Below are 21,774 nucleotides of genomic sequence, written 5' to 3' on the forward strand. Positions count from 1 at the left end.
ACACACTTGTTCACCGACACAAACACACATACATCAATCAGCCTGGTGAGTCACCTTCAGGTTTTTTTGGTATCGTAGGACGACCACTGCACAAAGAAAGAATGCGAGACCTAAAAATAACAGCCATCATTCCTGTGGAATCTGCGGCTCATCCCATGTTTGGCCAGCCTGCGGGAACAGGTTTCTGTGACCTTTCTGAGTAGAGCAGGACCCAGCTGCTGTGACCTGGTTAAGTGTGTGACCTCCTAGAGCAAAGGAGCCGGGCTGCAAAATGTAAAGAGAGACATTTCTGAAGTGGCAAGCTTCTGTTTGGAAGGAGGAGCTGTTAGAAAGTGCAGACACACACACTCACTCTCACACACACACACACACACACACACACACACACACACACCCAGAGAGGCCAGCTGGTGCGTTTCGGAGAACGCTCAGCAAGCCTCTGCCGCAGCGACCGTGCTTGTTCAACATCATGCAGTGGGGGGGAAGAGAACTCTTGCACAACACACACATGCAGTCACGCGTGTGTTCACACCCCGACAAAACACATCATTGTCCACGTTGCTAATCACTTCATGTGCTGCCGTCTTCGACGGTCTCCTTCACGGGAATGTTTTCGATCTGACTTTGTATTCTATCTGCTCTTCACCCCGCAGTCTCCGGCTCTCACCCTCTGAAGCAACAGCCCCATAGCTCACTTATTATATTTTCTCCAGAATGTTGCATCAGCTGAACACAGATTGCATATCTGTCTCTCCTCTCCTCGGTGGTATTTTTTATTATTTTTTTTGCAGTCATATTAACTTCAGATTGCTTACAGTTGGTGCTGTTTACCGAGCCACGGTGGCATACTTTATGTGAATGCTTATAGCCCAGCGCTGCTGCAGTTTTATGGGGGTGAGTCATGTTCACATAACAAACAGGCCCTGCATGGGAAAATACTGTATCACACAGGATGCAGAGTTAAGCCGTGTGTTCAGTCCACACCTGAGGCTCCGCAGGGGGGCTTGGGAGTTCAAAAGTTACAACAAAGCACACCGGCAGCAGAAAACAAAATGCGAGGCAGACACGACACTTTGAGTTCACAGATAACGTTGTTAGTTTTTACAGGATGAATTGTGATTTATGTGAAGAAGAACAGCAAGTCACAGTGGTTTGTTGAAGCCCCGCGGCTTTCTTTTCTTCTCCGTTCCTTCAAAACCAGTAAAAGAAAGCTTCAACAGGGACGCCGCTGAGAGCTTTACGGCAGCAGGAATGACCACTGACCTGATGCCAGGGACTTTCTGTGTCATTACAAAAAGTAAATCACATCCCTTCCTTCTATGTGAAATTACATTGTGTGTTTAAAATTTTGCGGTTGCAGTTTTGTTGTGTGCTTTGCAAACCAGTATGGGTTTCCTTGTCATTGTGTGTTTCTTTTTTTTTCTTATTTTTTATTTTTTTATCATGTGGTTTGATTGCCGTTTGAAAGGTTCCCGGTATGTTATTGGTTTTATGTTGAAGTTGCGTGTGTTTCTGAATTGTTGTGCTTGCAAAATGTGGTGTTGGGTTTGCCTTTCTATTTTCCTCCCTCTGCAAGCTCCCTCAGCGGTGGTTTGGGGTGTGTTGATGTGCTGCATCTCAGCGTGGCGCACCAATGCGACTGACAGGACGGCCCTGCAGAGGACAGTGAGGGGAACCGAGAAGGATCTCCCAGAACCCCTCACACCTGTGAGACTGCAGCTCATTTTGTTTCCCTCCACAAGTTGTTAAATCGGTGATAAGATGATGTACTTATGTTGTATCTGTTGTAGATTTTCATTTGTTTTTTGTTTTGTTTGTTTGTTTGTTTGTTTTATACATTAATCTTTTAAACTAACCATTGCCTTGGGAACTGGGGATAACCAAATGTAGCTCAAACTCGTTTTATTTGGAAGTTTGACTCTTCAAATTAAATCCGAATCGTCATCAACCAGTCACGCTTCAGGCAAGTGTTATTATTATTGTAATTATTATTATTATCCACTCCCCACTGACTGCATAAGGCGAGCGATACGAAACGTGGCACCGTGCGTGGTGAGCTGAAAGCCGAAGCTGGTTGTGTTTGTACCTAAGAGGGGGGGAAAAAATAATAAAATACAAGTACAACATGGCGATGTAAGAGCAGAATATTACGAAACGCCTGAGTCAGACAACAAGTTAGAGATGGTTAATTATTGTCTAGGAGCCTGCTTAATGATGTAGGCATGATAAGGTTGACTGACACATGATCTCCTCATTCCTGGCAGCTGCTCCGGTTCTTGTTGTATCAGCGCAATCTCAGAAGTGAGCAGGAATGTGGAGACTCGCAGCGCCCTGTTAAAACTCCCTCTGCCTCATGCCCGCTTGGAGCGCCTTTCTTTTCTTTTTTTTTTTTTTAAATACGTAAGCTGGAAGGTAACAGTGGGCAGAATCATCACACAGACGGGCTGAGCTGGAGTCTATGCTGTTACTGGATTGCTCAACGCTTGTGTCACCAAGAGGCTGGACTGGTCGGGCGGAGTGTTTGAGCTCAACATCAGTGGAGCGCACTCACTCTCAACCTCTGCGAGTGAGGCGGTCTCTTTTTCTCTCTCTCTCTCTTCCTCTCTTTGTCTGTCTGTCTTTTCCCTTCTTTCTCTGTCGGAGCTTTTCAGGATTGGATTTCCCACCCCCCTCTCTCCCTCCTCACTGAAAGTACCTCTGAAGAGCAGGACGTTGGATTTTACTGTTCTGAGAAGTCTCCGACGGGAAGAAATGGAGCGCACAGTTGACATATTCTGCTAGGACGCATCTTGAACAAGTGGACTCCCTCTTCAATTTCTGAATCTCATTTTGTCCTAAATGGTGAATCGGCCCTTCAGGATGAACTTGCAGTGCAGCAGCCCGGTGGCTCCCTGCATCCGCAGAGTCGCCCACAAGCGCCTGGACTCGGACGACCAGCCGCCGGCGAAATGCGCGAGGCTGAGCGCCGATTCGGGGGACCCGCAGGGACTCCTCGGCACGTCCCCCAGCTCCCCGGTCAGCCCCGCAGCCAACCCGGTCCCCGCCACCCACCAGGGACCGTCCAGGATAGGAGCGTTCTTGCTGCTGCCCCTGGCGGACCGGGAGAGCCTCCACGGCGCGATGAACACCGACACCGGCGATGAGCTGCTGTGCAAGGTATGCGCAATCCAGGGCATTGTGCAATTTTCTTTCAATGAATGATGTTGCTCAATCGCCCGTCTGACATGTTATCCGTATTTAGCTCACTTTTTTTTTCTTCTTTTTTTTGTCAGCAAATGTCATTCTCACGCGAAATCTGTTGACACTTTGCGTAATAACAGCGGTGTTGCTTAATGTTTTTTTTTTTTTTTTTTTTGAGGGTCTTCATGAGGCCGTTTGATCAGCTGGAATAAATAACAAATAAACAGTCGCACGCCGACTTGCTTTGTGTTGTGGAAACGCACTCTCTCTCTCTCTCTCTCTCTCTCTGTCTCTCTCTCTCTTTCTCTCTGTCCGTCCTCAGCACCACAGCTCCATACTGTCTGTCAACTCGGTGTATTTGCATACACGTCACTGCATTACGCCAGGCTGTGACAAACACACAGAAATGCAAACATGTATGGGAAAGATGGAAAGCGATGATAGGGATGTGCCCAGATAAGGAAATATCCCTGCGCTGTTCCACTTTTGTGTGTATGTGTGTGTGTGTTTTCTCTCTCTCCCCCTTTTTCCACTGTGCATAGAGTACAGTGGATGCGTTTGGCTTTGTTGTTTAATAAAAGTTAATCGCTTCATGTCTGAGTGACTCATTCACAGAGGCGCATCTAAAAAGTTTTGCAAGAGGGTGGGCAAAATGGGGACCACTAAAAATGTATGCTTTGGCAAATCAAAACGTCATGACAGAATCTACAGTTTCATGTTATGGTTGCACTTAAAACCTATCTGTAAAAAAAAAAAAATAAAAAAAATAACAACTAAGACATTTAAGTTTTTAATCGGCTGACTTGATGTGTTCAAACATGTATTTTGTTGCTTTAATAAGATGTAGTGTCTTTGATTTTAAAATGCTGTGACTCTCATATTTTTTTAATAAGTGATCTTTTTGTGAGTGACTTATTCTGAAAGGGGCAGCAGGAAGGACGGAAATGAAAGTACATAGAAATATAAATAAAGGAAAATGTTTCAACTCATAGCAAATGACTTTCATTTTGACTCTTCAATTCTAAGAAAAAAAAAATAGCATTATGCATGAGTTGGCTGTAATTTCAGTTAATGTATAAAGGTGTCCGGTGCCTCCATTAGCCCACAGCATGATGACACTACTGCTTTTTTTGTCACCCTTTTGTGAAACTCAGTAGATATCCTGGTTTTTTGTTGTTGTTGTTTTTTTGTAAATTCACCACTATATTTGCACACCTCACATGATAACAATCCCTCTCTCTCCACTTTTCTCTAACTTTCCGCCCTGCGTCTTTGTCCCTCTTCCTCGTTCTCCGATCCCTCTGCCAGGTGTTCGACATGGGGGTGTACCAGGAGAAGATCAGAGCTTACGGCGTTCTGCCGCCTCACAGGAACGTGGCTGGCATCAGGGACATCATCCTGGGGGAGCGCAAGGCCTACGTCTTCCTGGACAAGGACTTTGGGGACATGCACACCCTCGTGAAGAGCTGCAGGCGCCTGGACGAGGAGCAGGCCCGCAGACTGTTCCGGCAGGTGGTCCTGGCCGTGGCACACTGCCACCAGGCGGGCATCGTGCTGGGCGACCTCAAGCTGCGCAAGTTTGTCTTTGCGGATGAGAAAAGGTGAGATCAACTGGACAGGAGGCTGTTTTAAGGTCGACTATGTGGGGAGATTAACAGGGCAGTTCAGGTATTAGAAAGGAAGCTCTGTTGGCATGTTAAAAGCAGTTGATGTCCTACCTCCCTTAATACTCTCATGGTGTCTTTATTTAGTGTAAATCCACTCTGATCGGCCCCTTGCCAGGGAAAGACTTTGATTTAAGTTGCAGACGGCACTTAACTCAGAAACAATGTTTAACTTTTTTTTCCATGCTCAAAGAAAGAGCCAGTTTATACGCACTTTTCCCTGATTTCCAATAAGGAATCTCACTTTGCATGTCTAATTTCTCACCCAAATGAATTAGAGCTGACAACCGCTGAACCTTTTTGTATGGTTCACGACTTCATTAAAGTGATAGGTCCGAATTTTTAAAGCGAACCAATCGCCGAGTTGGCTGTAATCTGCAACTTCACCAATAGATGGCCCTATATTGCACGCTTTCCTCCTTCAAGAAAGTAAAAAAATGAATACGGCGCACTTTACGCTGCGCAACGTTCCTCCTTTCCACACTGCAAATTTGCTCAAGCACATTTTTTTTATTATTATTGTAATCTTGATGTAACAGTGAGGTCATTTTGTTTGAATGGTATTAAACCTGAATGGCTGCAGTGTAGTGGCACATGCCAGTGAAAGCCCACAGCCAGCACGGCAGCAGCTGATACACACAGATCCGTGTGTTCGGATCTGGATGTGGGAACAGATAGAGTAGGAGGTTCTGTACTTGTGGAGGCAGACTGCTCAGCTTCCCAGATTTTCGCCTTCTCTGTCTGTCTCCCGTCCTCGCCTGCGACGTGTCCCTTTGTGTGCTCGCGTTCTGTTTGTTTTGCATGTGTATGTGCCTGCATGTGTGAATGTGGTGGGCGGCGGTTTTGGCAGAGCCGCGAGACGAGGCTGCTGAATGAGACGATCGTACCCTTCTGCAGGCCGTCGCATTCGAAAACATTTATTGCTCATTATTTATTAATAAATTACATCATAGCTGCGCCGCAGGAGAACCGATGGCTCCGACTGGCTTTCATTCACACTCACTTTTCTTGCACGGAGGAGTAGTTCTGATGCTTTGAACCGACTCCCACACACACACAAACACACACACTCAACCCACACGTATGCTATTACTTGTGGGTGCTACGTTCCGTTCAGGAAAATACTCAAAACATTTTCCAACTAAATTATTTGTTTCATCTTTTAGCCCTCCTGTAACCCTGTTTCTTAGAAGCACCAGCTTATTTCGCTCCTCTACCGACGTTCCCAAACACACATTTCCATGAAGAATTATCATCGCTAAGCGTCTCCAGCAGTAACCTCGGGGTTGGCGGGGTCACAGTGGATGAATAAGAGCGGGGAACCACTGAGAGGAGTCGAAGCTGCTTGTGCCCCTCTAATAGCTATACCGCTGCAGAGTGATGAGTCACAGTGTATATGTGCAGAGGAGAAGAGGAGGGAGGGCTGCACAGCTCATTTTCCTCAACCTTAGGTGTTTGTTCATACATGCTGAGGTTTGAGCTAAATGACAAATAAAGCTGCGATGCGTTCTTGCGCCGGCGATTTTCTTACCAAAAAACCTCAAACACACTCACCACCTTAAGAACTTTGGCAAGGTTTTACCCACATCTCTGCAACATATACTTCGAGAAAACATACTTCCAAACATCCACAGGCATACAAGTGTGGTACGAATCTGTATGATCTCTCTTTCCTTCGAACATTTCTGTAAAATCAGGACACCTTCGGAGCCCTGATACATAAGCTGTGATGCAATGCCCTGGCCGACAAAGCTGCTTTCCAGCCAGAGTCACGAAAAAAATTCACAACTATCTGATGAATGCTGTCCTCATTGACACGCACACGCACGAGCGGACGCGCGCATGCAGATACGGAAAAACAGAGTGCAGATGGAGGAGTCAGTTTAGGGAAGGTGAATAGTGCTGAGAAGCATGCAGAGCTTGAGTGCCGGGCCAGCCCTCCTCTCCGTGCGTCACTGATGTGGCAACAGTCATTTGAGGGTAATTATGGCACGGCTGGCGCCGCCAGTGTGGGACCCAGGTGCAGATAGCCTGGGCTCGAGACGTAGCCGGAGAGAGGAGAGAAGATATGTTCTCTCAACAGAGGGGGATGACTCACTCTCTCCACTCCTTTAACTCTCTCTGTTCTGATTCTCTTTCTGTCTCCATCCCTCTTTCTCCTTCACCGACTTATCTCCTCCACTATCTGGCTGTTTGAATATCATTTGCTCTCCGCTCCGGCCCTTCTGGCTGTCACGCTTCCCGTGGTGATCTGTTTTTCTCCTCAGCTGCTCTTTTATTACCGCTGAAGGGGTTGCCCAGATTTTGCACTAAATAGAAAATACTTTGTGACTCTTTGTCATTTTTGCTTGACAAAAATCGATTCGTGCCTTGTAAACGTTGCCTAGTCATCGCTGGGATGATGACATTTTGTTTCCCCTGAAAATGGAAAGATGCTCGCGTTCAAAGCCGCGCGTGCAGTTAGTTTATTTTATTGATACACATGCTTCTCTTCAAACAATCCGTGCTTACGTGGGCCTGAGCATTTTTGGCCCAGAACTGCTTTAGCCGTGCCGTTGTTAGTGTAAGTGTTGCCAACCTCATCAGCAGCTGTATGTGGAGCATCGGTATTAGTTACTGATTAGGTTCTTGCAGACGTTGCAGACACATTTTTTAAAAATATCGGATCACTATTAATTTATAAGAGTATCCATGCACTGAGATTTAAAAGTCTTGAAGTCTTTCCTGGGGTTGAAACAGAGCAGAAAATCTCCGGCCCACAGTTGCTCTGCTCCAGGACTAAATGCATGTGTCATTTACATGCCTAAATATAGCTAGCAGAGTGTGAATAAGGAAGGAGGAGAGTGCTGCAGTTTTATATTTATATGAGTGTTTATGTGGCCGGGCTAGTGCCAGGAAGTTACTGGAAATTTGCTTAGGCAGCTCTGTTTCTTAAACAAGAGTCGCTCAGCCGGTCTTGGGTCAGAGTGAGGTCACTGGAGGATGGTATGCAAATATGTGTGCTGCCGGTATCTAGACTGTCTGCCCATCTGTTGCTGTGCAGATTAAGGCTAAACAGAAGATGTCATAATACATAATAACTAAAGTTCCCTGCTCTTCTTGTAGGTTGAAACAGAACGGGCTCTGGGCGTCTTGAGTTCTAACGATTTCTCAAATTTGTTCCTATAGGACACACGTGAGACTAGAAAGCCTCGAGGACTGCCGCATCCTGGAGGATCCCAACAGAGACTCTATGTCAGACACCCATGGGTGCCCTGCCTACGTCAGCCCTGAGATCCTCAGCGGCTCAACGCCGTACTCCGGCAGGATGGCCGACATGTGGAGCCTGGGGGTCATGCTGTACACCATGCTGGTGGGTCGCTACCCCTTCCACGACCCAGACCCGGCCACTCTGTTTTCCAAGATCCGCAGGGGCCAGTGCTGCTTGCCGGAAGGCTTGTCGCCGAAGGCCAAGTGTTTGCTCCAGAGCCTGCTGAGGAAAGAGCCTTCAGAGAGACTAACGGCGGCCGAGCTGCTTGCTCACCCGTGGTTCCACCTGCCGCCGTCGCCACAGGATGTAGCATCGGGTGAGCAGGAGGTGAACTCGGCGGAACAGACAGTGCCATCCTTTGAAGTGGAGGAGAACGACGACCTGTTCTGTTGACAGACGCGGCTGAGAGCCTGACTAAGAGACCAAAACAGATCTCTGAGGGGAGTCGTCGTCGTTGTCGTTTTTGTACATTGGCACTTTTTAGAAACCTGTTTGTGTACTGGTATGTGTACATACAACCTCAAGCTTTCTACAGAAACTCACTGTACTGTATTCCCATGTCTTGTATGTGTTACTTTGCTAAGGGCATTGCTTACAATGGTTATTCATTGTGCAAGTTGTGCATTTTAAAACAATAGCTGGTGCTAAAAGAAATCACAATGATTCAGAATTTGTCAGATCGTTTTTAAAAGAATATTCTCTGCAGGCTTCTGTGAGTGTATCACATGAATTTTAAACCCCTCTCTCTGTCTCTCTCTTTTGCATTCATGCACCTTCACAAAGCATTAGCTGAATCTTAACTGCGATGGCCAGGGCTGTTGTCCCTCTCACTCTCTGGCCAGGCTGCGGCTGACTCAATAGCTGACTCGAGGACGGTTTGAGCTCGAGCCCGACGTCCGCGAGCAGACAGTGACACAAAGTAGGAAAGATGGTTTAGCAAGGGACTCGTGTGTCACACTCAGCGTGACACTACGGAGGTGTCTCACTGCCAATCTGGCAATGTCTGAGCGGAGATCATTTACAAATCTCACACCATGTGCAGAAGGTTGAGAAAGGCAGGATGTTGTTGGTGTAAGACTTGTCACGCTCAGTCAGCAAATAATAGTGACACCAGTTCTGAAAGAAGTTCTTGTAAATAGCCGATACAGTGGAGGAGTGAAGAAATGTCTGATCTGACCATGCAGCTGGGCACGGGCCAGTATGAAATTCTCACGCTAAAACACTGGTTTGAATTTCTGTGTATTTAGATAAAACCTCAATCAACTAATCTGTTGACCGACAGATTAGTTGATTGACAACTTGATCTAAAAAAAAGAAAGGAAAGCACCATTATTGCTATTTGGAAAGACAGGATGAATTTAGTTTAATTTAAAGTGCTTATTGTCCATGAAATTACCCATTTTGCTGCTGGCTAATTCACACTAGCTGGCTATTTGCTGTGTAGCTCTTAGCTGGCCCATTGGACTTTTAAAACAGCATTGCTTTGTAAGAGCAGCAGCTGCCTCTCTGTTAGGTCAAGCAGCGTGGCTTGCTGTTGTTTCAAGGCTAAAAATATTTCCAAGCAGGCAAATTTTCTCTTTTTGTAAGAACGTGAAGCAGCCTTCTTTTGGTTAGCTGAGCCAAAAACGTGAGCAGAAGTAGGCGAGGGCTTTACTGCCCTGCTATACGCTATTATAACTGGAGAAAACTCTACCCACTCTGGTACTTTCTCCCAAGTGGATTTCAATCCGTAGGAACTTAATGACAGGTGATTTTCACTGTCTTAAAATCGTAACTTTTTGAAACTTTGGTACACCTGGATACCAAAAAACTGGCCAATGCCAACGCTTCAGTTTTTAGGAATAAGTTTTATCACCCAACACTAAGTTGTCACGGCAGTCAGAAACAGAAAGCGCCACGTTGCATTAAAAAAAATATAAATTTCTCTGTGAAGTGGTCAAACCTGTTCTTTCGAGTGTCTTTGGAACGGTGATCAAACAAAGCCGAATAGTTGCGCCTGCATTTCGCTGTGCTTCGTAAACCGAAAGAGACTGAGTTGGTCGCAGTCTGGCAATATACGATGTCTGTTGATGAGTCAGCGCTTAAACTTGTCAGTAGAAACCGACTCTGACCTTGACTCAAGGAATTTCTTCAGACCAGTTCACTTCTTTATACTTTTTTTTTTTACTTTTTTCAATCGTTTTTTTTTTTTTTGTCGTCAGGGACATGATGTACAAAGCCTAAAAGAGACATTCAAATTATTTGGTTTGTGACAAAAGAGTGGAGACTTCCAGGTCTACTTCATTCTGACACAATAGTCTTGACAACGGTACTGAATCTGGTACGTCTGAGGAGTGATTATTAACCTTCAGTTTCCGGGTCATACAGTAGCTTTATTCTAAAAGAAAATATCCTCTCGTTTGCTGGAGACTGTAAGAGGCTAGTGACAACTTGCATTGTTCCTCACAAGGAAGTAATTTAAGAGATTTACGATTTTTGTTGCTTTATATATGTAGAGTGAGTCGCTCATATGACGTGTAAAGTAAACTGACACGGGTGCACAATCTCCATATTGCACTGTGAATCATGTAGTTGTGACACAACCTGAAGGCTTCGTCAGCCCCTAGCGGTTACATGTGAGAGTTATATTCAGTGTACAAAGTGTGTAAATATGTATATTTGAAGTATATGTCGAATAATTGAATAAAGATCACAGTTTTTCATATTCACGTGACTTGTTTTTCATTCCCTCTCTCCACCTTCGCAGCTTAAATATGCGCCTTTAAAGGTTTTCCTAGAAGAAATTATAATTTTTTTTTGAACTCCTCATTGTCGCAACCCCTTTTCTTCGTCTGCCTCTCCAAAAAAGGAAAACAAGTGGAAAAACCTTTGACCGCTCAGTCTCCATCTCTTCCTCCAACCGGTTTCTCTTCTCTGACCTTTGCGTAATGCAACATTTAACTCCTCAAACACACAAATGTCAATAGCGGGTCAATGTCTTTTTTTCCTGGAATACGCCAGGGAGAACGTTCGCTCTGTTGTGTTCATTTTTTTTTTCTTTTTCCCAATAACCTACAGAGCGTGAGGTCAAGTCATTAAAAAAAACAGCACGGTTTTTTTTACCTCAAACACATCTACTCTTTTCCTGCCTGCTCTACTTTTACCCTCGGATCATTTGTTTGACCTATAAGAGCTTGGCATGTCTCCACCCTTTGCGTGTTATGACTACCCGAGGCACGGCTGGCTGGGGCTTGCGTAAGTGTCGAGTGTATGTGTTCTTGTGCATACCTGCTTCCATGTCTGCGTAAGTGTGCGTGTGTGCGTGTGTGCGTGTGTGTGTGTGTGTGTGTGTGTGTGTGTGTGTGTGTGTGTGAGAGTGAGTGAAGAGTCAGATTAGGTATCAACAGGGTAGCTGAATTGTCTTGGTTGCTGGGAAGCAGCCAAAGCAACTACAGTATTGCCTAACTGAGAGTCGAGGTTCCGTCTCAAGGGATGACGGTGAAAATAAGGTGTAGGACGAGGCCATGTAATACATTTCTACAGGAAGCTCTTGTTTTGTGAACCTGAAGGGATTTATTGATGTATTAATCTCATAACCTTTAAAGGGAATGTAATCTTAAGCAAAGCGCTTGTCGGTGAGAGCTGAAATGGGTTGAGGAGTTGCGAAATCCTCTCAGGTGAACTTTGTGAAGTCATCCTCTCCCTTTGGCCACAAGCATAAACTTTATCCTTCCTTCAGGTCGGGGATCATTAAGGTTTCCCAACCACATAATCGTTCAAACAACAAACCTCAGTAACTTCCCATCATGTGTTATTCAATGTTGCTTGAAGGTCACAAAGATCATCAGCAACTTCCCAAGACCTCTGTGACCTCACGATGCAATGTCAATATTTCAGAACATAGTGTTCACAAATACTGCAAAGGCTGCTGACACCCTGTAAAGCTGATGTTTTAGGAGAAAGGTATGTGGTTTGATCTGCCATGTGGAGGAAAGTGAAAGTAAAATATATTAACCTGCGAGATATAGAAAAAGAAAAAGTGAGATATAGAAAAAGTGAGATATAGAAGCAGACAGCGAAGCACCTGTACCCTGGATGAGACTGAGCATTGTGTCTTTTCCTGGAACCTGTTGGCTCCGGATCGTTCCACTGATGCAATGGAAATATCATCCCTCTGTTTGAGTGGCCCTCTGACCTGCTTTTATTTCATAACACAAATTCCTGGAGGAGGGCTCCGGGCCGAGCGCGGTCCGCCGTTCTGGACCGGATGCCACATAATGAAGGTGGTGTTTTCGCCTTTCATCCTAAATCAGAAACACATACCTGGGAAAGCAGTGGAGCGGCACAAAATGAGAACTCTGACGCCATCTTGTGGAAGCAATACGAATAGCAGCTTCTCGTCAAAAACAAAAATCATTCTGAGCACAGAAGCCTCCCTTTCTTCAGAAGTTTGGATGTGGTGTGAAATATCAGACAGATATTTAATTTGCAACATGTAACAGAAGGACGAAAAGGAGTTTCCTTTTGTTAGTGTATTACAGCACATACACTAAATCTCCAAAGTGTACACACCCCTATAAAAGAGACACTGTATTTTCCATGTTATATTTTTTTCCCATACAATTCACAAACAAATCAGCTTGAAGGGAAACAGTAAAAAAGATGCATTAACCCAATTGGATAATTGTGCATCTCCTGACTCTGCTTCACAAATGAGGATATTTGGAGTCAATCAGCATCCCACACTCCGGCTTCCTGTTAGCACACTGCAAATAATGACTTTAACAGAAGGATGAAAAGGTGGAAAGGTCGGGATAGTCCTAGTAGGGTATGTTTATCTTTTTTTTTTTGTCTATTTTTTTCCTAAATCACATTCTGCCAATTAAAAACTGTGTGCACAATTTTGAGACTGACTGTGAAATCTGAAATGTGGTAGATTTTAAAATCCGATAATGGGACAGCAAAAATGTCTAAATATGCTAAGTTGCTGTATCGTGATTTAGAGTGTGAGGAAATGTTACACAATGGTTTAGAGACTAAAACAGTATTTTGAGCAGCCATGAGATTCGTACTAGGAAATGCGCAGCATCAAAAAAAAGTAATAAATTTACACATTCTTGTATAAATTAATTCAATGACCTTAAGAAGGTAGGATTAGTCAAATTTCTAATTGACACAGCCCTGAACATTCAGGATTTGTAGAAACAAAAGACTGATGAGAGAACATGGATTGACTACTATCTCTGTAAAGGTTAACAGGATTTGTGGTGAACATATGACTTAAAGAAATAGGTAGTAAAGTGACAGGTGTGACGATTCCCTCTGATATTTTTGTGCTGATTTACCACAAAAAAATAAATAAATCCAATAAAATACATTGAAACCTGTGTAAGGGAACACTGTTGTTCATTTTGTTTCAGCATTAACAAACAACTTGCAGATCATTGTTTGATGTCTTTCACCAAAGCAGGAAAAGCACTCTTCCTCTTCCACCGTGAAAATATAAAAAGCTCCAAAGGATTCTGCATATTCACAGCAACATATGGCAATAACTTTCTCAGCGATTAGACTGAATGTTTGTCAGTCACAACGATGCCCTGCTGGAGGTAAATACCGATCTGTCATCTCGCCTGGGTCAACAGTCTCTGAAGAGCACAGAGGAAGAAAGGACTATATGAGTGCTTTTTTGATTGCGTTATCTCGAGTAAAATGCCCCCTGGGGGACAATCTGGTCTCGTCATGATTGCTTATTATGAAAGGAATTGATATTCGGATGATGTATCTGTGAGGGACGAGACTCAGGAAGGTTTGTTTATTTGGATTTATCTCTTAGCAATTCAAAAACCTGCCATAACATTTCAGCAGTATTACGAAGGTCACTCTTTTTTCCCCCGGCATAAATGTTTCTGACAACAATCAGCAGGTTGGCAGCAAGTTATGGAGGGGATTTTATTGAGGACAGCTGCTCCAAAGCAGAGCATTGCGCAGTAGCAAGACCAAAATGGCAGCCTCCAAGGCCAAGACCAGGCAGTCCTTCTTCTCCCTACTTTCCGTGCTCATTTCCTGCTTTCTTCTTCCCATCTTCTTGCTTTTCTTCCATTATTTTCTTCTTTTCCTTTCTCCTGCCTCTTATCTTCTCCTTTCACTCCTTTCTTGTTTCCCTCCTTCCTCTCCTTTCTTATTTGATGCCATAGCTCCTTTTTTTCCACTAAATGCCTAGTCAATGATAATAAGCACCCATAGTATTGCTGCAATCGTAAAAAGTTAAAATGTCCAGTAGAGGGCAATATTTTCATGTTTTTAATAAGATTTAACTTAACCCATTTGCATGTGGGTTATGCAGCTTTTCTGCACATAAAAATGGTCTGGTACATTCATTAGTTATTTATAAATGAAGTTGTTCATGGATGTGCTTTTAAAAAATATATATAGCAAAACCTTCTCTTGGGTTAAAAATGTAATAAAATACAACTTTTATGCTTGTCGCATTTATGTATTCCCTCCTAGATTTTAATTTACAGCGGACATCTTCAAAAAGTTGCCTTTGCTTACTGTATGTTCACTGAGTGCATACATGTTTAGTTTAACTCCCAAACTGGAAGAGCTGGAACGTCATCATAAAAAGTCATCCAGATGCGTTTTGTACCTTCACAGTCCAAGGTTGTTTGGTTTGACTGAATCAAAGCTTTACTGAACGAACTTCAAGGTGTTTTTCAGGTGACTGTTTCAAAAATAGCCTTGGGCCTAAGGGAAACAGCCACAGAGTCCTGACCTAAATCCTACTGAAGACCTTTGGAGAGTTGAAACTTGTCACTGTGAGAGAGAAAAAAAAAGATGTAGCCTTAAAACAGCATGAAAACACGACAGTGGGGGGAGTTTTCAGGAAGCGACAGCGGACAGGTTCAAGAAGTATGCAGCTGGCTCAGGGCAAATGCTGAATAAACAGTTTTTACAGCAATAATTAGAATTTTTATGTAGCTTTTTTTTTCTTATTTGACTTTATCTGTCTCTCTGGTAGAGGTGGAGGAATCTTGTTTTAGTTTATTGGAGAGTCCTTCACCTTGTCTTTCACTGGGTCAGTGCACGACCTTGGTTATTTTCATTTGCAGCCACTCTGTCGCGTCTCACATTTACCTCTAGGATACTTTGACACGAGCAAAGTTTATGTTCAACTCAATATCTGCAGACTTGTTTGTATAATTTGGATGAAAAAAAGCTCAATTGTACTTTTGTCTTATTTCTGCTTTCTATTTCTACTTTCCCTTTTGTTAAAAAAAATATACTATCCAGTTTCTTACATGGTTTTGTCACGATTTGTCAAAACAAACTGTTGCTTATTTGCTTAATTTTCCCTTTTTTTAATTATTTTAAATTCACAACCTCTCCATATTTGGTTGTATCACATTGTTGCTCTGACAATCGGTCAAGTAAAAACAGTACAGAATAAATATATGCAACGTTTTCCAACAGAAGCTTATTTATTTCAATCTATTTTACTCTAAAAGCCGCACGAGAAAAGGAAATGGCCTCTGTGTTGTTCCAGCCATGTTTTCCTGTCGTTTCCCGGCAGCTTATTATTGCGCTAGCAGCTCGGTGAGTCCGGGCTGCAGTGTTAACACTCACCACACTGTCTCACGGCCGCTGCTAATGGACACAACAGGAGGTGTGCCGGAGTGTTTCCTGAAAGCTTTGTAAAATTCAAGGTGACCATCAGAGCAAAATGTTCAGGAAAGAGCTGACATGCTCTGTAACCACATCCATTCATTCATCCTTGATTTCTTCCCACTTTGTCACTTGAAAGTCTTTGGACTTTTGTTGTTGTAATTTTATGTGACAGACGGCTCACAGTTGGTCCACAGTTTAACTCTTTTATATATATATATATATTTTAGGTTATTGCTGTCTGAAAAATAAAGGTGTGAGACACATTTTAGATTATCTGCAAAAACTTTTGAAAATATTTTTTTAACACTACTTTGCGTTGGTCTGTCAGACTGAATAAAACGAGTTGAAGTGTGTGGTTTAATGTAAAATGAATGTGGAAAAAGGGGGCAGGACGTCACTATTCTGGGTATATTTGACCTGTTATAGTAGCTCAGTTGCATTCCAGCAGGGTCAAAAAGCAAGAAAAACTATCAAGCTGGTGGAAGCATAACTGAAAGCGAATCGAAGTTTGGTATAATCACACAAATACGGTCTCTACGTTCATATTAGATATGCTCAGTTGTTCTCGGCGCACAGTCGAAATTAAAATATCTAAATAAGTCAAAAATGATTTTAATAAAAAGACAAACAAGATGCTCAAGTCCTCCTCTGTCCTCGACAGTAACTTGCTGGTGAAAAGTTGTTGAAACGAAGCAGCGTTCTTGTTGTTACCCTGCAGAGAGTTCTTCCTCAAAAGTGCCCTCCCTCCCTCTCTCTTGTCGCTCTTGTTTCAAGTGGCACATGCTATCTTGGGCTTTCGGGGCAGCTTTGTTCAAACAGCACAGCGTCAACCTACCCGTTACTTTCCAGGCTCCAACCGCAGACTGGAGGAGAGCTCGAATAAAAATCACAGAAAGTCTTCTCTGCAACCCATAGCTATCGCTGCGAGAGGAATGGAAATGAGACAACGGCAGGTTTCAATTAGATTATTCCTGGAAAGTATAAATTTTTGCCTCTTTTAAAATATGCAATCTGGGTACCGATTCAGGGACGTATTTCTATGCTTTCTTTAAAACTTGGAAAACAAGGTGGCCTTTCCATTAAGGGCAGCGAAAAATAATGCAAAAAGGTTTGTACAGTATTAACACTGTTAGGGGATTTTCCCAGTCACACGAGTTAGGTGAGTAAGCAATGAGTGTAGCTGCAGACTGAGCATTGTAGAGGGTCTCATTCTCTAAAAAAGCCATTACTTTGCATTTTCTGCTCACAGATTAGAAACTGGGCATATTGGGGCCTTTGTGCACGAGGAAAATAACTCTGCTACATTCCCTTCTCGTGGAAGTAAAACCTACTTGTGTTCTCATATTTAAAACCACAGCACAGCAGTGTGCTCATGTACAAAAGCAAACACTTTAGTGTCAAACAATCCAGAGTTAATAGAATGACATGTCATATCAGATTGCAATTTTTACAATGCAGCTATTGACTGGCATCCACAAATTTTAATCTTTTGATAAAGACGTTTGAATAGCTTTAAAATTTTACTTTTTTTTTTTTTTTTTTTTTTGCATAAGCAACATTTTTCAATACGTTTATTTCTGTTTCAGTGAGGGGGGGAAAAAAGGATACAATTTAAAATAAAACATCTTGTTTTATTTTAAATTGTGTTGTTCTGGTATAAACCAGCAACTTTTTCAGGTTGTTTCTAAAGTTGTATTAAAAAAAAATAAAGATAAAGAAAAACAGATCAATCTTTACAGGGTTTTTAATAACGGTGGAGTCTGCATACATACACTACCATTTCCCGTATGACACATTGAAATAAAGAAGCCGGTAATTTTAACTGTTTCCGAAAAAAATGGTGGAAGTGAGGACGCCGAAGCAAGATGAGACACTCAAGGCAGGAGTTTGCACTTTGCGCAAAATGAAAGTGTTGCTACGCTAGGTCTTACGGTACAGAGTTCAGAGTCAAATAGTGAAGCACCCAGAATATTACACATTTCCACTTCACATCCAAGGTGATTGAATACAGGTTAAAAAAATAAAACAAAAACTTTAGCTGGAGTTAAAAATAAATAGCTTGTATAATTTTGAATATGTGTGAATTAAAGAAAATCCACACTAAATTCAGCCATGTGCACCAGAATCATTATAAGCCCCAAATGACTGTCGTTCATTCATACATCTACATTCGTGTAAACTTTTCTTAAGATGCCATGCAGCTCCGGTGAAGGTGGTGATCTCTCAAACGCATCTTTGCATTGCTGAAAATGTTAGAAAAGAGGGTTTTGGTTCTTAAACCGCTGGCTAATCGATTATGCATGCAGAGATTAATGATTACATATGCAATATGCAGACCTCAAAGTGTTTGCCTTGCACTTGTGCAACAAAGCATTTAGATGCAGAAGCGTCATTAAAAAAAATAAATAAATAAAAATTGTAGACCGTGAGGTAAAAATTTCAGCTGAACTTTGCTGTGCAGTTAAGGATTAATTTACTGCTTTTGCTGTGGTTGGCAGGTAGCGGCTACATTCATGACTCAGCAGCTGAGGGAGTGATGGAGTGTTGGACCAACAAGACAGAGAGATCAGGAGAAGAAAGCTGTGGTTAAAAAAAGGAGGACGGACAGGAGGAATAAAGAGCATCATGACTGGGGACAGAGAGCGAATAACTAAACAATGAGAAGTTAAGACGAGCTCTTTTCGTGGGAAGAGAGGTTCGGTTAGCCTGCCTCCACTCTGCGGGGAACTTTAATTACTTTTCAGCGTCGCTGCCCCTTTTGGTCACGAGCTGCGTACTCTGATCAGCAGCCTCTGATTACCGGGCCTTTGTGAGGCTCTGCGCCTGCTGTCAGGCCGTAATTACGTCTTCGCTGGGGAACATCTCAGCACGTCAGGAAGCTTAAAATGCTATTATTCAACCGGTTCTCCAGCTTTACAGGCTCGATTTGCTCACAGCTGCAAAACTTGTTGGCTGGACCCACTGTAATCATTAAACAGGGTTAAGAAATGTTGTTTTCCCTCGCTTGGTGCAGTTGCTTACACGTTTTTCTGCTGTCACGAGGTTGCAGTTCATCTGATAAATGAGGAGACGCCTGATGGAAACATCAGGTCTTCCTGGCTTTCTGGAACATTTTACTTCTTTGAGAGCCTTGTGGTGGATGCTCCTACCACCACCACATAGTGTTAGTATTGATTTCTTTATTAGTATAGTTTAAGTTATTTCATTTAGACATATATTCTAATGGGTGCACACTTTAGTTAATGTCTGTCTGAATGGTTTATTTATATTTGTGTTGTTTTGAGGTGCTGCTGATAGGAACCAGCTGGTGGAGGATCCTGGGGCAAACCATCCACAAACTACTGAGACTGAAGGGGGAGATGCCAAGATTATTATTTAATTTTGTCACTTAAAATATTCACTTATTGTTTGTGCTAAGTTAAAGTTATTTTGCTTTATTTGTTTATAGAATGCTTTAGTTAATTTTGTATTTATTTGTTCTTTTGTTTGGTTAGACATCCCTCCTGTGGTAGATTTGGGTTACTCCACCCCTATTTAAGCAGCCTTTGTTCTTTGTTTAGGAGGTCAGTTTGTTTGTGTTTAGTTAGAGTTCAGTTGACCTCAGTTAATTTGGATCCAAATTTGTTATTTATCCTTTGATTTATTTTTGCTTTAAATCTTTATGCTTTATTAATGATTTTTTTGAATAATTAAATGGAAACCTTTTTTCTACTTTGAACATTTTTTGTCCTTGTTTGAGTCTGGTCCCTCACAAGCCTCCTATGAGAAACGGAGGCTCTGCTACAGAGAGACAACTTGTTCCAGGGCCAAAGCTCAGGAACTGGGATGAAACGAAACAAAAACGTGAATACAATCATTTGTTCCCTGTTATATATAGAGATGGACGTTCCTCTTGGTCACCACTGGTGCAAAACATTCATGTAAGATGTCGACTGCCACACATGATGATAAAGTGGACCTTCTTGTTCTTCTTGTTGTGCCAGCGATGTTGGAAACCAACGAACCTCTTTGGGTTGTTTATCTCGCCGTGAGCAGCCTGCGCTTTGGGACAGTTTAGAGAGGCAACAGTTTCTCTCTTTTCATGAAACCCCTCAGCATGGAGCAAGCACTTTGATGTGAAAACTGAAATCTCGGAGTTTGCAACTGCAAAGTCATGCTTTGGCTCCAAGTCAAGGGTTTTTAACCACCTGCTTCCTCACCAGGAGCAGATCGACAAGGAGATCACGGGGGCAGCTATCCCCAGTAACCTTACCACGTCCATAAGCCCCTCTAAACTTTTTCTGTAAAATCAAACCTAAAAAACCTAATTACTTATTTGACCATGAGCTTCTTTTTGCCTTGAAATTAAATATTAATTCACCAAATAACTAATCTTAGGTTCCTAAAAAAAAACAGCATCAAACCTGCCTCCCGCTCCACACTTCACATTTGCAAGGCTTTCTGTTTTTGCAATCTGAGCTGCATAACTTTCTGTAGGTAGTGTTTTAGCATGCAACATTAAAGTCCAATAAAGTTTGCAATGAATGCAATGTCTGCTGAAGATGACAGACGGTTGTGGTTTAATCCGTTTCGTTAATCGCTTGCCGACAGTGACTCACTGATTTGTAAGAGCATTAGCATATTTTGCTTCTTTGTTTTGCTCACAATAAACACGAAAACAGTTTATGAATAGTTTCATTAGGAACAATGGTTAGAGCTTGTTGTTTCAGTGAGGACACTTTAAGATCAAGCTTAAAAAAAGAACATTAAAATAACAATTTGGTGAATTTTTGTTTAAAACATGTTTGTTTTTCATTCGGCGAAGTTACTCGCAGAGCATCCAGAAATTTTACTCGGGTAAGAGTAGCAATACAATAACGTTACTCAAGTGAAAGTTAAAAGAACAATGCAGTAAAACCATTCTAAAATGTTACTCAAGTAAAGAAGGAAACATGTAACTGAATGCCATGACAGTGGAGACTAAGTGCAAACAGTGGCTTTGTAAAATACATCTGTATGCAGAATAAAAGCTCTGACTTCACTCAAAACGTTTCTCAGCGAAGACATAACAGAATTCAGTCCATTTAAATGCAATAGCTGTCGCGAAGGGCGTGCTTCATTTCATTGTTTACACCTCGTTTTGTGTTTCAGCCTGTGATGTAATGGATCTAAATGCATTTAGCTGCTTCTGTAGGTTACTGTGAGTAAAAAGTACAATCTGCTGAGACTTTGTTTCATGCACAAGATCCCTGAATGTCAGTCACTACAGCTCCAAATGAAAGACGTTTGCCAAGAGGAGCGTTGAGGGCGAGGTGCGACTCTCCCAGAGCACTTTGAGGTTTTTCATATACTGAACAAACACCTGATTGTGAAGTGAGAAAGTCTTGCTGGAAAATTATCTGACATAAAATAAAATATTTAACTCACAAAAGGCGGAAAAATTAAAAGCTGCTGTGGCTGCTCTGTCCAATTTCTCAACATTTCATTGCAGCTGCTTAAAGTTGTACTCTGCTTTTCGCATGCCCAGCACATGCTTGAATGCATGCATGTCAGTTTGAGGCATGAGTCTAATGAGACTACGGATGGTGGATCCAGAAGAAGTGGGAAAATGTTGCAAGTCAATTTTTATATAAATTCTTATACGAACCCTGAAAAAAAAAAAAAAAAAAATTTGTAAACTGAAAATTATAATTATTCAACGTTGGCTGTAGCTAAATTCAGTTCGAATAAATCTGTCAAAATGTACTTATTCTCTGATTTTCTGTTAGGAATCGGGACATTTTTTTGAAAAATGTCTAAAAGAAATATGCTCAGCTGTAATGTGAATCATCAACACAGATGATTAATGATTGCATATTTGAAAATATGAATAAATGTTTTACTTAATATACACACCAAACTTGTGATCTCATTTTGTTTTCTTTAAAAAGAAATCTGCTGACATCTTTTTTTTTTCCTGGTTTATCCTGCGTGCAATGTCATCTTTATCTAATTATTATTATCTGTATCCTTGCATTAGTTTTTTTCTTATTTTCAGCCATTATGCTTTTTATTTCC

The 21,774-nt window shown here is 42.2% G+C and overlaps 1 protein-coding gene across 1 annotated transcript; it reads left to right on the forward strand.

The window, feature by feature from the left end:
* The first annotated feature begins 506 nt into the window (after positions 1-506).
* trib1 (tribbles pseudokinase 1) lies at positions 507-10,798 on the forward strand. The gene is made up of 3 exons (XM_015009741.2): positions 507-3,156; positions 4,489-4,781; positions 8,013-10,798. Exons 1-3 carry the CDS (start codon positions 2,839-2,841, stop codon positions 8,485-8,487), a joined length of 1,086 nt encoding a protein of 361 aa, XP_014865227.1. The 5' UTR covers positions 507-2,838; the 3' UTR covers positions 8,488-10,798.
* Positions 10,799-21,774: the final 10,976 nt, after the last annotated feature.

The sequence above is a fragment of the Poecilia mexicana genome, unplaced genomic scaffold (assembly GCF_051168715.1).
Source record: "Poecilia mexicana isolate PSO_F unplaced genomic scaffold, ASM5116871v1 scaffold_11, whole genome shotgun sequence".
In the NCBI taxonomy this organism is placed as follows: domain Eukaryota; kingdom Metazoa; phylum Chordata; class Actinopteri; order Cyprinodontiformes; family Poeciliidae; genus Poecilia; species Poecilia mexicana.

Coding starts and splice junctions, on each gene's coding strand:
- trib1 (XM_015009741.2), top strand. CDS start 2,839: ATGGTGAATCGGCCCTTCAGGATGAACTTGCAGTGCAGCAGCCCGGTG. Junction 3,157..4,488: donor GCGATGAGCTGCTGTGCAAG/GTATGCGCAATC, acceptor TCCCTCTGCCAG/GTGTTCGACATGGGGGTGTA. Junction 4,782..8,012: donor GTCTTTGCGGATGAGAAAAG/GTGAGATCAACT, acceptor TTGTTCCTATAG/GACACACGTGAGACTAGAAA.